We start from the raw sequence: 15,013 nt of genomic DNA on the forward strand, positions 1-15,013 counted from the left end.
GACTTTGACCAAAAAGAAGAAGAAAAAGTGCGACGTCACGTTGGGCCAAAGTATCGCGTGACTCACTGAACCTGGATGGAAGGCAAGATGGCGGACTCGGGAAGCATCCACCAAACGGATGAAGACACCGACGCAAAACCGAACAAGTTGTCTGATTTGTTAAATCGTGGATGGAAAATATTTGAAGAAGTAGACACCACAAATGAACCGATTGGATCAAACCACATCCAAGTTCAAATTAGACGTGGGATAACGGCGTTGGAAGATGTTACACGGATGGTGGCGGAGCTCCAACTGTTCAGTCGGAACGAGCTGCTGGAGGACCTCGCGACGGCCGACCTGAGGTACCTGATGCCGCCCGCGCTGCTCGGCGGCCTCACGCTGCGGCTCGCGGACCGGGACCGCCGCGCGGCAACCGTCACCGCGGCGCGGGAACACTTCACCGCGTTCCTGAGAAGATGCAAAGAATACCAAGTGTCCGACTTCAAGCTGCCCAAAGCCCCGATGGAAGCGGACGAAGAGTCCAGATGTTCACTATCAACAACCAAGGTAACTAGTCCAGATGTTCACTATCAACAACCAAGGTAACTAGTCCAGATGTTCACTATCAACAACCAAGGTAACTAGTCCAGATGTTCACTATCAACAACCAAGGTAACTAGTCCAGATGTTCACTATCAACAACCAAGGTAATTAGTCCAGATGTTCACTATCAACAACCATGGTAACTAGTCCAGATGTTCACTATCAACAACCAAGGTAACTAGTCCAGATGTTCACTATCAACAACCAAGGTAACTAGTCCAGATGTTCACTATCAACAACCAAGGTAACTAGTCCAGATGTTCACTATCAACAACCAAGTCCAGATGTTCACCATCTACAACCAAGGTAACTAGTCCAGATGTTCACTATCAACAACCAAGGTAACTAGTCCAGATGTTCACTATCTACAACCAAGGTAACTAGTCCAGATGTTCACTATCAACAACCAAGGTAACTAGTCCAGATGTTCACTATAAACAACCAAGGTAACTAGTCCAGATGTTCACTATCTACAACCAAGGTAACTAGTCCAGATGTTCACTATCTACAACCAAGGTAACTAGTCTGTTAGTGAAGCATGTCCGCTGCCGTTTATTAGTTATTGATTAGTTATTTATTTGGACACGGTGCATAGGAAACCTACAAGCTCTGGTCGCCAATGTCTTACTTAATCTATATTGTTTGTTTCGTACTGATCCGTTTAAAACGTTCTGCAGAATAAACGTACTGTAGGTATTTATTTCTGGTCGTTATTACAGCAATGTTATTTATTCTCCATTATAAACTAATGGTAAGCAATCCAAAAATGTTTGCTGTTCGACTGCCCAATGAAGATCAATATCTTTTGCATCCTAGGATTCATGTGATCGAGATTGGAGATAGCTATCAAAGGATGATTAATAACTCATTTCTTTCTTAGTCTCCAGCCTCCACCAACTCATCGGACCTCGTCGCCATGGCTGTGCAGAGACAAGCCAAGATTGAAAGATACAGACAGAAGAAAATGACAGAAGACAGATTGGTCGAAGTTAAAAAAGCTGTGGACAGTGCGATGGCTGATGAAGAAGTTGTCCGTGACTTCTATCTTCTCACGGTGAAGAAATGGATCAACATAGCTCTTGAGGAAATTGAAAGCATTGACTTGGAGCTGGAGATTTTAAAGAGAATGGACTCACCGTCAGAACCCAGACCATGCAAGCACCCGCCAAGGCCACCGATGAAACCTTTTGTTTTGACCAAAGATGCTGTACAGGTAAGAACACGGGACCAGTGACCAGCACTCATCTGGTTTTATCTTTATACTATAAAATTGCATAACCCACTTGTTTTCCCACAGGCCCGGGTGTTTGGAGCGGGGTACCCCAGTCTGCCCACAATGAGCGTAGACGAATGGTATGAAGAGCACCAGAAACGGGGGGTCCTCCCGGACCAAGGACTGCCCCAGAGGGGGGAGGAGGAGGTGGAGGGTAAAGATCATGAGGATGAGATGAAAGAGAAACAGGTGGAGGAGGATGATGAGGAGGCCCTGGCTAAGGCCAGGAACTGGGATGACTGGAGAGACTCTCATAGAAGAGGTTATGGAAACCGCAAGAACATGGGCTGAACGTCTCCAGAGGGCCACTGCCTCTCGCTTTGAAGTCTCCAACTTAAGAATGGATGAAAGCATTCTGTCATTTTGGTTGTCAATTAGTTTGTCCCAATTTTTTTACATATTGAAACCGAGCCATTATGTATCGCATGTGGAGTGTTTTATAATACTAACATCTTCCAATGAACCAATTATCTGTTCAGATGTCCATGGTTAGCCCAGTGACGCTGATACTAATCATACGCTCAAGTCAATTCTGAACACTGGTTTAGTAACGGGAATACAGCAAGAACCCGACAGCCAACTCAATTTAATAAAAGATGAGATGTATTATTTATGCTGTATCGTTGGTAGGAATTCCCTACAAACAATAAAGAAAATCTGCTTCAATTGAGGTTTATTGACCAATACAACTCTGGAATATAAAGATAGGAGGGATTAGACATTAGCAGATGAAGACAAACTACAACATTAGAATAAAAGTTAAAGAAATGCTGTAAAAATAAAGTCCATTTAATCCTCAGCCAGGGCTGTTTGAGTGGGAGGTCTATTCTTGTAACTGGGCCAGCGGCAGACAGGGCAGCAGTGTCGGCTCCCCACCAACCACACCACGATGCACTGCTGGTGGAAGGCATGGCCACAAGGCAAATGCATTAGCAACTCCTTGCAAGAAAAGTTCTCCAAACAAACCACACATTCTAAACAATGTATTGTGCCTGGAGGCCACACAGACCAGTCACACCGAGGGGGGCAGAGCACTGGAGCATCCTCATGGCCTCTGGATCCTTCTTCTCTGCAACAAGTGACCATCAAGTCCCCATCGCAACCACACTCACATACATTATTTAGGTTACTGATTTGATCATTAGAATTTTTTTGCAAGTTATTCAAACTATCATTCCCATCTGAGTTTCGCCTCATTTGATTTGGTAAAGAATTTGGCCCGCCCTCCTCTGAGATATTAATTTGCCTTATATGGTCTTTGGGCATAAAATCCTGCTCTTCACAAACTTGGACTGAATCTGTTTCCTCTGCCCTTAACTCCTTCCTGCTTTGTTGATGGATAGCACTGAAATTCCAAGTTGGTAAAGCTTTGATGTAATCTACGTTCACCAGAGGGGGCAGCCAAAGCTCAGGGAACGCCATTCGCTGAACCAGAAAGTTGGGATCATCCCAATCTGACAGCTGGTCCACTGGAACCTGCTGGAGGGAGACCATTGGATGGAGCAGGCAGGCGGTGAACCAGTCCCACAGACTGGTCAGCCACTCCACATTGGTACTGCTCTCCCCTTCACTCACTGAAGGACAGCGCTTCTTCTCCACATAGTCGACTAGCAGGCCGTGTGCGAGGTACGTGGACAGGAAGAGGGCCGGGTGGGAGGAGTAGAAGATCCAGTCAGCTCTGATCAGGCTGGCCAGTGACGTGGTGTCGATGTAGCGCAGCAGCTTCAGGCTGTAGGGATAGAAACCATCCAGACATGGCAACTGCAGGAGGGCCTGGAATGAGAACAGAATGAGTCGGTACCTTCAACCATCAAACAGAACCTCTGGATGTATTAAGTGTGTTCACATTTTATTTAATAATTAAATGAGGTGTGTAGAGCAATGAATCAATTCTTACCAGAACAGGAAGCCAGGAGACAAGAAGTAAGGAGTTATATGTTCCAAGTGTTCTGAACAAAACAACAAACCTTTTCACTGTTGCCCCCTGAAACGTATTAAATATTGTTTTATTTCTCAATTTATATCTGTTAATTAAACCAAAGAAAGATTTTATGCAATTGAAGCCGAGATATTTACAAAGACATTGTCATCATCTTACCTGCGTTATGAAAAGCTCCATCCAGGACAGCAGGTTGACCATCAGCAGACTGAGGACAAACAGGTCGTTGACCTCCGGTTGGACGGAGCGCAGGAAGGTGTCCATGGCAGCCAGGGACAGGAACTCTCCAGTACTGCAGGAAGGACAGAAGGTACAGATTTTAGTGACATTTGTACACAGAGAATATATGAAAAATGTAAGTAGAGAACAAAATGAGAAAGGGGCAAAGGGAACGAAATACAAGGTAAGAAGTATGTAATACTAATCCTAATGCTACCCTCAATCTACTGGCTATTGCCTGGTGTCTAATACTGAACAAGTGTCTACAAACTAGACAAACGTAGAGGAAGTAAACACCATATTTTAGGCTTTCCGAGAGAGAAAGAGCCAGTCGGCTTTTCATGGTTCCTTTACAATATTTCACGTGCCCACTGGCAACATATCAATTAATATCCATATCCAAATCGCAAAATGTATTATGAAATGGTTAAAACACTTATCCCATCTGGGAATAATAAAGTACATCTCATCTTAATAATGTGGTTCCTGACTTGGTAGCACAGAACATTGCAACCTCCCAAAGTGCAATTGTCTACAAAAAGCTTGCTAAATGTACCCTAAACATAAATTTATACAATAAATGAGGAAAACCAAATGATAGAGTTTTCATTACTCAACAATAATACAATACAAATGTCCTCCTAAATATTGTCTTTGATCCTGTATCCTCCCTTGTATCACACACTGCTGGTATGAGGTGTAGACAAGGGAGTCTTCTTGTTGGCACCATGATAGTCTGACCAGGTCATAGATCCTTGGCCCTACTGTCGATACAGGTTGGATTAACTGTCTTACAGCCCTGCTATTCAGCCATATGCATTGTATTTGACCAGCTTTTATCAATGTCAATAACCAAATATCTTTCATAGTTTACCTGTTACCATACTGATAAATTCCTTCAGGCATCATAAGGATATAGGCAGGACTGTTCTTCACACCGATCTCCAACAGAGTGCTGTAGTTATTCCACTGTCGTATGTCAACAAAGATAAACTCAATTCGACCTGTGAACTTGACAGAGAGTGAGGAGAAGAACGCTGGCGGCTGAGACAAGTGGGCAAACAAGAACATCTTCACTGGGTGGTCCTGGTCAGGACACCACTCTACTGCCAAACGGCTAGGCTGTCGCAGTGTTTTGATTCGCTGAGCCACATGTGAGGTCATCCATCGAAAGATGTGTTCAGTTTCAAAGTGCTGGCCGTCGTATTCTTTCATCATGACGTTCCCCTTGGACGCTGACGTCTGCGGCACCGACATGATGAGAGTAGATCTCTGCCATCCTCGCTTTATGCAGGACCTGTTAGAAATATTATAATATAGAATATTAGTGCATGTTAGAGCATTAGCATATCCCCTTTGGTAACATGATGGCTATGATAATATTGTATTTATTATCCTATGAATCAGTAGCCTGGAAATCCAGAAAAAAGCTAGTAGGGTCTGGCAACGAGTAATGAAAACGGCCCAACTCAAGGGGCGGCACCAAGCATGCATTTGAAAATATTAATGCATGCAATTGGATAACACCACGACCAATCAGAAGAATACAAGGGGTGACGTATCCAGACCAGCGGAGCTAACCAGTAGCTAAGACTCTTGCCGTATCCGGTCGGTAAAACAGCAACGCTTTTGGCCCGCCTGTATCAGATACAGCGATGTGATTGGTTAATGTTCTGGGGCAGGGGGGCCCGCCTATATCAGATACACCGATGTGATTGGTTAATGTTCTGGGCCAGGGGAATCAGGGAATGACTATATTGCTCGCTCCCAAAGTGACTCACTGAGCAAATTCAAATTGTGCTCTGGAGAACTCTTTCCAGGGTAGTGAATCAGAGCCGGAGAAACCGGGACAAGAAATATTAATTCCAATCAATATGTTCACAAACTGAATCATCTTACAGTTCTACATTTTGGTTTCACAAAGTACAATGACATGCCAAGATATAGAAATATACAAGCTATACTCCCCCTCCCAGCTCTCCCCCCTCTCTCTCCCCTCCTCTCTCCCCCCCACCCAGCTCTCCCCCCTCTCTCTCCCCTCCTCTCTCCCCCCTCTCTCTCCCCCTCTCTCTCCCCCTGCCCAGTGGGCTTGGTGCTGTGAGGTACCAGAGGGTTTTCATTGGCTGGTAGTGAAGCCTCTGAACTACAGATCATACTGGGACTAGAAGGTCAGCCAGGTCTTACTGAGTGGAAGGAACGACGGATCCCTCTTACAACTGAACTAGTTCACAGTCCTTCTGTTGATCTCATTCCAGTAATGAAACATTTCTGCAGGGACCATCACAACATGTGTGTCTCATTCAATGAATAAAGTAAGAATGCTTGTCTACATGCAGCAAGGAAGTTTGATAAATAGGTGTATGGCGACGTATACCATGACAACATTACCAGACAATAATGATCCAGGATATATTATTACTATATATATTCTGTGTTCTGTATGGGAGTACGGGTTGAACCCTCTCGCATCAGTTTGAGCTCTTCACGGCAAGCTACGCCACAAAGCATCCACAGATAGAACTATGGTCTATGAACTATAGGTCTATGAACTATAGGTCTATGATCTATAGGTCTATGAACTATGGTCTATGAACTATGATCTATGAACTATAGGTCTATGGACTATAGGTCTATAGGTCTATGGACTATAGGTCTATGAACTATAGGTCTATGGACTATAGGTCTATGGACTATAGTCTATGAACTATAGGTCTATGAACTATAGGTCTATAGGTTTATGAACTATGGTCTATGAACTATAGGTCTATGAACTATATGTCTATGGACTATAGGTCTATGGACTATAGGTCTATGAACTATGGTCTATGAACTATAGGTCTATGAACTATAGGTCTATGGACTATAGGTCTATGAACTATAGGTCTATGGACTATAGGTATATGAACTATGGTCTATGAACTATAGGTCTATGGACTATAGGTCTATGGACTATAGTCTATGAACTATGGTCTTTGAACTATAGGTCTATGGACTGTAGGTCTATGAACTATGAACATAGGTCTATGGACTATAGGTCTATGAACTATAGGTCTATGAACTATGGTCTATGGACTATAGGTCTATGGACTATAGGTCTATGGACTGTAGGTCTATGAACTATAGGTCTATGAACTATGGACTATAGGTCTATGGACTATAGGTCTATGAACTATAGGTCTATGAACTATGGTCTATGGACTATAGGTCTATGGACTATAGGTCTATGAACTATGGTCTATGAACTATAGGTCTATGAATGAAGGTGACTGATATGGAGGTCATAGGTGTGTGAAAAGAGTGAGAAAAGATGAAAGAGGATGGATCTTAATTGCAGTTGTCACAGTATTTCCTTGATTGTTGGCATAATTGTTTTGCCTATGAATCGGATCTGAAATAGATTCAATGCTGAGCTGTTCTTCTTTAGGCTTTATTCTGCCTCCTATACATAAACATATATAGCACCTGGCACGAACCTGTTCCATATTATGGTAGACATGCAGCCCTTCTCTCTCCTCACTGGACACTGAGCCATAAATAACCATAATAGGCAAGTCGGGGGTAGCTCAGGAGGTAGAGCGGGTTGATAACAAGAACCTGGTAACCAGAAGGTTGCTAGTTCGATCCCCGGCTCCTCCTAGCTGAGTGTCGAGGTGAGGAAGACGCCTCACCCTAACTGCTCCTGACGAGCTTGCTGTCGCCCTGCGTGGCTGACTCTGCCGTCAGTGTGTGAATGTGTGCATGAATGGGTGAATGTCAGTCAACACTGTAAAGTGCTTTGGATAAAAGTGCTATATAAATGAGGACCATTTACCAAGCCAAATCGACCCACCTGTAATCATTGGAGCAATTAAATGTCCCAGTCCTTATCCCAAAGTGTGAAACCTTCTGGACCATTTTACTCCAGCTGGATTTGCTGAGCAGGGCCTCCCTGTCATGCGCTATCACCTGGTGGAAGGAAAGGAAAACATACAGGCATTAGGATTGGGTATATTGTATGTATCCTCTTGATATTTTACTTAAATGTACTGATATACAGTATAACATGGTGTAAAGGCAATGGGAGATAATTGTAAAACATGTATGAAGTAATATGATGTAAATTATTAACTAGAAAGGGGCATTTCCTGAAGAAAATAGGGGAAGTATACAAGTAGTGTACTGCAGGAGGAATTATTGGGGAGTCCCACCTCATAGGAAACACCTTGTCCTGTGATAAGATACTTCAATACTTCAACTTCTAGGTTCAACTAACACGGCATGTGTGAAAAATGAAGTGTAGGACTACCCTTTTTCACGATCTCAGTTATATGAAGCTATATTTCTATGGTTGTAGAGTACCTATCTTGAGAGTTGGGGTTGAGTTGAGTTAGGACAGCATTAATTGTCTCAGTGTAAGTAATGAAGGCATGTCATCTTGTGCACAATAGTTTGAGTCACGTGATCAGCTCCTATCACATTTCTTTAGATATACACGCACAAACATGGATCGGTTGGATATTCCAAAGGAATTTGCTATCCTACGAGACAGCACCAGAGATATCACAAAACCCATCCAGCAGCGGACTAGCCAAGTCTTCCGTGGCCCATAAACTGTAGAGTAAACCAGGGGCTGTTCGCCAGCGGAGCACTGGGGATGGTCGCCCACTTCCATTGACCTCAACTACAGGACATTCAGATCACACTGGGGCGGTCGTTGCAACAAGATGTGCCTACAAAGTTGCTGCCTAGCACGTATTTTTAGGCTACTTCTATAAATGAATCAAGGTGATCACTGCAATAAAGGCTGAAAAGACGACCTTGGGAAGGATGACAATGGCACGAGTTTTTAGGTTGTTTCATTCTGCAAAACATTATAGGCTATAACTAACAATAGCCTCATTAAAGACCTTATCACAGTTCATGGTGAAAAATATTCCCCAACAATTATCCCATTTAATTAAGCCAATAATCAGCATTGACTAAATAAATGAAAAGACCTAATGCCTATTTATAGAACAATTTTTGACCAGTTCTTTATTTTTTGTACAGTACAGTACAGGCATTTCACAGACTCAATAGAGTGGTCAGTAAAAGACATGGTTGCCAGTAGGATGGAGGTTCAGACTTTCACCCAAGATCATAGTGAAAACCTCCAGACATCAACGGAGCAAGGGTTATCAAGATCAAAGAGTAGCCAAAACCTCGCCCCAATGGTTAGAGTTAGGGTTATCTCCTGTAGGGTTAAGGTTATCTCCTGTAGGGTTAAGGTTATCTCCTGTAGGGTTAAGGTTATCTCCTGTAGGGTTAAGGTTATCTCCTGTAGGGTTAAGGTTATCTCCTGTAGGGTTAAGGTTATCTCCTGTAGGGTTATCTCCTGTAGGGTTAAGGTTATCTCCTGTAGGGTTAAGGTTATCTCCTGTAGGGTTAAGGTTATCTCCTGTAGGGTTATCTCCTGTAGGGTTAAGGTTATCTCCTGTAGGGTGATCTCCTGTAGGGTGATCTCCTGTAGGGTGATCTCCTGTAGGGTGATCTCCTGTGGACTAGTAAGGCTGGACGCTTTCCTTGAATGCTGTTTAATGAAATATTCATTTTCTGCTAACTGGCTAACTTAGCATTATATGAGTTGACTGCTGGAGCAGCTGTAGATAATGTTATGTGGCGAGTTAAATCTCAGGGTAGCCCAGAGCTGTTATCCATGGGCAAAACAATCATACATAAATTAACTTTTGTTACTTTATAAAGGTAACCACACATATTGCAGTGTTTCCCACAGAATTTGGTTCTTCTTGTCAGTGGTAGCTGAGGGGTAAAGCGATATAACGTCATTGAAACGCAACCTCCAATAATGTAACTGACATTACCTTTAAATAAAACGATGGATGACTCAATGATTTGTTGTTGTTTTATTGTCGGGTGTAAAAAGTCAGATAGTTAGAAGCGTCGAGAGGCACGTTAATATGATATCCTTTTGTGCCAAATGTTATTAACTTATCTTATTTTTTAAAGTTTGAATATAATTCAAATATCAAAAAAGGAATGAAATTTGAAATGGGTTATAGAGAAGGATTGACAGCTCTCGTTTGAACATTGTTGGAACTAACTGGGATAATGTAAGTGCACAACACAACTAATATTCATCATAGATTTAGTTGTTACACATCGCACCTTTAAGATGACCTCTTAAACCTTAGATCAGTTGTGTGTCAACATTAGAATATAAGCCAATATATCCCGACTGTTTCCTATCTGTACCAGCCATATCCCGTCCTTTGTGTCCTCCACTAGTTCCTACCTGTACCAGCCATATCCCGTCCTTTGTGTCCTCCACTAGTTCGTAAAAGTGCATTTCCCCACTGAAGGAGGTGCTTCCTGGCTCGCCCACGTTGGTCTGCTCTTCTTCTCTCTTGATGGCCGAGTACAGCTCCCCTTGCATCAACTCTCCTGTGGAAGAATCAAATCTCCTCTCAGTATCATTTTTGTGAACAATTTTAAAGCCAGAAACAGCAATGTTATGTTATCAGAAGCAAACGAATGGTACCATCTTACAGAGAGTGCTATAAGTGTATTCAGCTATAGTCAATTTGTGTCAAATATGTGTTCTTTTCGGCCATGTTGATCTAAAATACAATGGACTTGTGGCTTGGACTGAATGGCATGACTAGTGTGTGGAAATCCAGTCTCCCTTTACACATAAAAATGAGCTTCTTCCAAGCAACCGTGGAGTCTGTGCTCCTGTGAATCCTGGACCCTGAAGCCCACCTGCAGGAGTCTCTGGATGGATGCTACACCAGAACGCTGCGGGTGACCCTGAACATCGACCACAACGAGCATGTTACCAACAAGCATCTGTACGGGGGCTACCAAGGCTGTGTGACAAAATGGCATCCAGGAGGATGAAACTTGCAGGTCACTGCCACAGACACCAAGAACTTCCAGCTAGCAAGCCAGTGCTCTGGGAGCCAACACACGGGCACCGACTCAGAGGACGTCCCACGCCAACGTACGGGGACTAACCCTGAATAACCCTAACCCTAACTAACCCTAACTCTAACTGAGGAAGGATGCAGGAGTGGAGAGCTGGCCAGATGTACGGAGGACCGCGTAGAATCTCCGTTGGCGAACCCGTCTGAGGACACCTCAGTGGTGATGGAGCCCCTGAACCGTCTGAGGACGCCTCAGTGGTGATGGAGCCCCTGAACCCCAATGTTGCCAATATGCTAACACACACAAAACCTAAAATTGCACAAAGAAATAATATTGATATATTGACATAATTGCAAGACAAATCGTATCAGCGCTCAAAAATACTGAACACACACTGGGCAGAGCCAATAGGTTTTAAACTTCAACAGCACCCGCCTTCAAGTGAGCAATCGTTTATCTCTATAGCAGTTCTAGACCATCGGTATGAATGAAATGAGTACGAAGGTCTAGTTAGTCTAGGCTAGGTGCCACCCCTCGAGTTGGGCCATTTTCATTACTCGTTGCCAGACCCTACAGCTTTCTAGATGTGGGTCTGGATTTCCAGGCTAGGAGCGAGGAGCTTTGTCATGGAAGCATCCAATGACTCTGCCTACAAGTCCAAACTACTGTATGGCTTCGGTCAGCTGTGAGAAGGTCTGCTACATTCAGGCCTGGCTTTGAGTGAGCAGATCTGCAGAATTAACAGAGTTCATTTGTTTATTTGTTGCCGGCATAGCAGCCGATGATGGTGTGACAGCTCTCTGCTGTTAATGCCTTCCAACAGTCCGTTATAAAGCAACCATGTCAGCTGTCGCAAGAAAATATCCTGGTCTTTTGTAAAGCAAAGCAGCCAACAGACTCAACCAGGCTATTAAATATTAACTAAAGACAACCTCAAAATTGAGCAACTATATATAATATACTATACTATATAAATAACAATAAAAATATATAACATAATACAAATAAGACATGGGCAAAATCCTCAAAACTGTCAAAGGTTCTACATGAACAAGAATCGATTTCTAGATTTTTATTATCAAAAAGCAGACAAAAGTTAACAGCAATGTGAACAGCAAAGTTGAGCCACGTCAAGGAATTTCATGGGATAATACAATAATTAAACATACTTATTTTCTATCTACCAAAAATAGACCCATCTGTGTAGAACTATTTAGACTCGTCCTGATGTGTGGTCGTGTTGTTGCTCAGGCCTTACCTGACTTCTCCACCAAATCGCTCACATCTTTCTTTTCTGGTAATCCAGAGTATCCCAAACCTCTGCACTCCAAGATCGTTTTCAGTCTTCTGTAACTCAGAGTAACTGGATCTACCAACTGAGTAGCGAACAGACCGGTCTCATACCAAAGAACTGTCTCAAATAAACGGGCCAGCATGAACAACACCAGGAAATAAACCAGGATGAAGAACAGTTTCAACCACATCTTCTCCTTGAGTCGGGGATCAGGGACTGTTAGAGAACGATGTGATGTCTGTTATCGCCAAATGACCGAGGGGGTTACAATATTAATAATAATGTTAATAGTACTGTTCCCTGCGACGACAGGACTCGGGGTTACTAAATAAAGGTTTCTGGTGGCCCGGTTACATTGTGCTCTCCAGCATTCCCACAGGAGACAGCGACGGTTAGCAGTTAGCTTCTAGACGGAGTCCTTGGGCCGGATGTGGATTTAAACGCCCTGCGGCCCGAGTAAATATTCGATTACTGGTTTATTTTTATTCCGCTGCAGTCTGAAAAATACTCGAGTAAAAACATAAGGGACGACGAGTCCTCGACGGGGAGGCTGTCGACTCGGAGGCCGATCAGCTGGTGACCACAACAACCCGACGAGGATCAGCACTTCCGCTTTAGACTGTCATAACCGAGGGAATGAGAGATCTATTATAGTAATAATACTACTACTAATACTACTACTACTAATAATAATATTATTATTAATAATAGTAATATTATTATTAATAATAATAATAATAAGGACGATCAGCTGGTGACCACAACAACCCGACGAGGATCAGCACTTCCGCTTTAGACTGTCATAACCGAGGGAATGAGAGATCTATTATAGTAATAATACTACTACTAATACTACTACTACTAATAATAATATTATTATTAATAATAGTAATATTATTATTAATAATAATAATAATAATAAGGACGATCAGCTGGTGACCACAACAACCCGACGAGGATCAGCACTTCCGCTTTAGACTGTCATAACCGAGGGAACGAGAGATCTATTATAGTAATAATACTACTACTAATACTACTACTACTAATAATAATATTATTATTAATAATAGTAATATTATTATTAATAATAATAATAATAAGGACGATCAGCTGGTGACCACAACAACCCGACGAGGATCAGCACTTCCGCTTTAGACTGTCATAACCGAGGGAACGAGAGATCTATTATAGTAATAATACTACTAATAATACTACTACTACTACTACTAATACTACTACTAATAATAATAATAATAATAATAATAGTAATATTATTATTAATAATAATAATAACAATAGAGACCAGGGGACCAGGGACCACGGGACCAGGGACCACCGGACCAGGGACCCCAGGACCAGGGACCACCAGACCAGGGACCCCAGGACCACAGGACCAGGGACGACAGGACCAGGGACAACAGGACCAGGGACCACCGGACCAGGGACCACCAGACCAGGGACGACAGGACCAGGGACGACAGGACCAGGGACCACCGGACCAGGGACCACTGGACCAGGGACGACAGGACCAGGGACCACCGGACCAGGGACGACAGGACCAGGGACCACGGGACCATCGGACCAGGGACCACGGGACCAGGGACCCCAGGACCAGGGACCCCAGGGACCACGGGACCCCAGGGACCACGGGATGACAGGACCAGGGACCATCAGACCAGGGACCCCGGGACCAGGGACCACCTGACCAGGGACCACAGGACCAGGGACCACCTGACCAGGGACGACAGGACCAGGGACCACAGGACCAGGGACCACCAGACTAGGGACCATCGGACCAGGGACCATCGGACCAGGGACCATCAGACCAGGGACCACAGGACCAGGGACCAGGGACCACAGGACCAGGGACCACAGGACCACTGGACCATCGGACCAGGGACCACAGGACCACCAGACCAGGGACCATCGGACCAGGGACCATCAGACCAGGGACCACAGGACCACCGGACCAGGGACCACAGGACCAGGGACGACAGGACCAGGGACCACAGGAACATCGGACCAGGGACCACAGGACCATCGGACCAGGGACCACAGGACCACCGGACCAGGGCCGACAGGACCAGGGACCATCAGACCAGGGACCACTGGATCAGGGACCACAGGACCAGGGATGACAGGACCAGGGACCATCAGACCAGGGACCATTGGACCAGGGACCACTGGACCAGGGACCACAGGACCAGGGACCACCGGACCAGGGACGACAGGACCAGGGACCATCAGACCAGGGACCATTGGACCAGGGACCACTGGACCAGGGACCATCAGACCAGGGACCATTGGACCAGGGACCACTGGACCAGGGACGACAGGACCAGGGACCATCAGACCAGGGACCATTGGACCAGGGACCACTGGACCAGGGACCACAGGACCAGGGACCACCGGACCAGGGACGACAGGACCAGGGACAATCAGACCAGGGACCATTGGACCAGGGACCACTGGACCAGGGACCACAGGACCAGGGACCACCGGACCAGGGACGACAGGACCAGGGACCATCAGACCAGGGACCATTGGACCAGGGACCACGGGACCAGGGACCATCGTATCAGGGACCACCAGACCAGGGAAGACCTGGGACTCAGAGATCTGTCCCTGTTGGCTGCTGAGCTCATGGGTCCCGAAGCGGGACAACATCTCCTCTACCATCCTCTCCACATGGCTACAAATTACATTATACCGACAATGACATATCTATTGAATAAATAAAATACCTAGCATAATACCTCTTAAAGCTGAACAGCATGACCCTTAGTTTCAGACAGTGGAG

General features: G+C 44.7%; 2 protein-coding genes across 2 annotated transcripts; one reads left to right on the top strand and one right to left on the bottom strand.

Annotated features, from left to right (window-relative positions):
* Window positions 1–75: 75 nt before the first annotated feature.
* igbp1 (immunoglobulin (CD79A) binding protein 1) lies at window positions 76–2,524 on the top strand (the record flags this gene model as incomplete). Its single annotated transcript, XM_084469388.1, has 3 exons — window positions 76–549; window positions 1,466–1,798; window positions 1,883–2,524. 3 exons carry the CDS (start codon window positions 76–78, stop codon window positions 2,147–2,149), a joined length of 1,074 nt encoding a protein of 357 aa, XP_084325514.1. The 3' UTR covers window positions 2,150–2,524.
* On the bottom strand, window positions 2,515–12,782 carry rnf103 (ring finger protein 103). Its single transcript, XM_084469385.1, has 7 exons — window positions 12,178–12,782; window positions 10,288–10,436; window positions 7,846–7,961; window positions 4,891–5,313; window positions 3,957–4,089; window positions 3,756–3,842; window positions 2,515–3,631 (listed from the first exon to the last, which is right to left on the bottom strand). Exons 1-7 carry the CDS (start codon window positions 12,401–12,403, stop codon window positions 2,648–2,650), a joined length of 2,118 nt encoding a protein of 705 aa, XP_084325511.1. The 5' UTR covers window positions 12,404–12,782; the 3' UTR covers window positions 2,515–2,647.
* Window positions 12,783–15,013: the final 2,231 nt, after the last annotated feature.

This window comes from Micromesistius poutassou (assembly GCF_964030765.1).
Source record: "Micromesistius poutassou genome assembly, chromosome: 6".
Taxonomy (NCBI): Eukaryota; Metazoa; Chordata; class Actinopteri; order Gadiformes; family Gadidae; genus Micromesistius; species Micromesistius poutassou.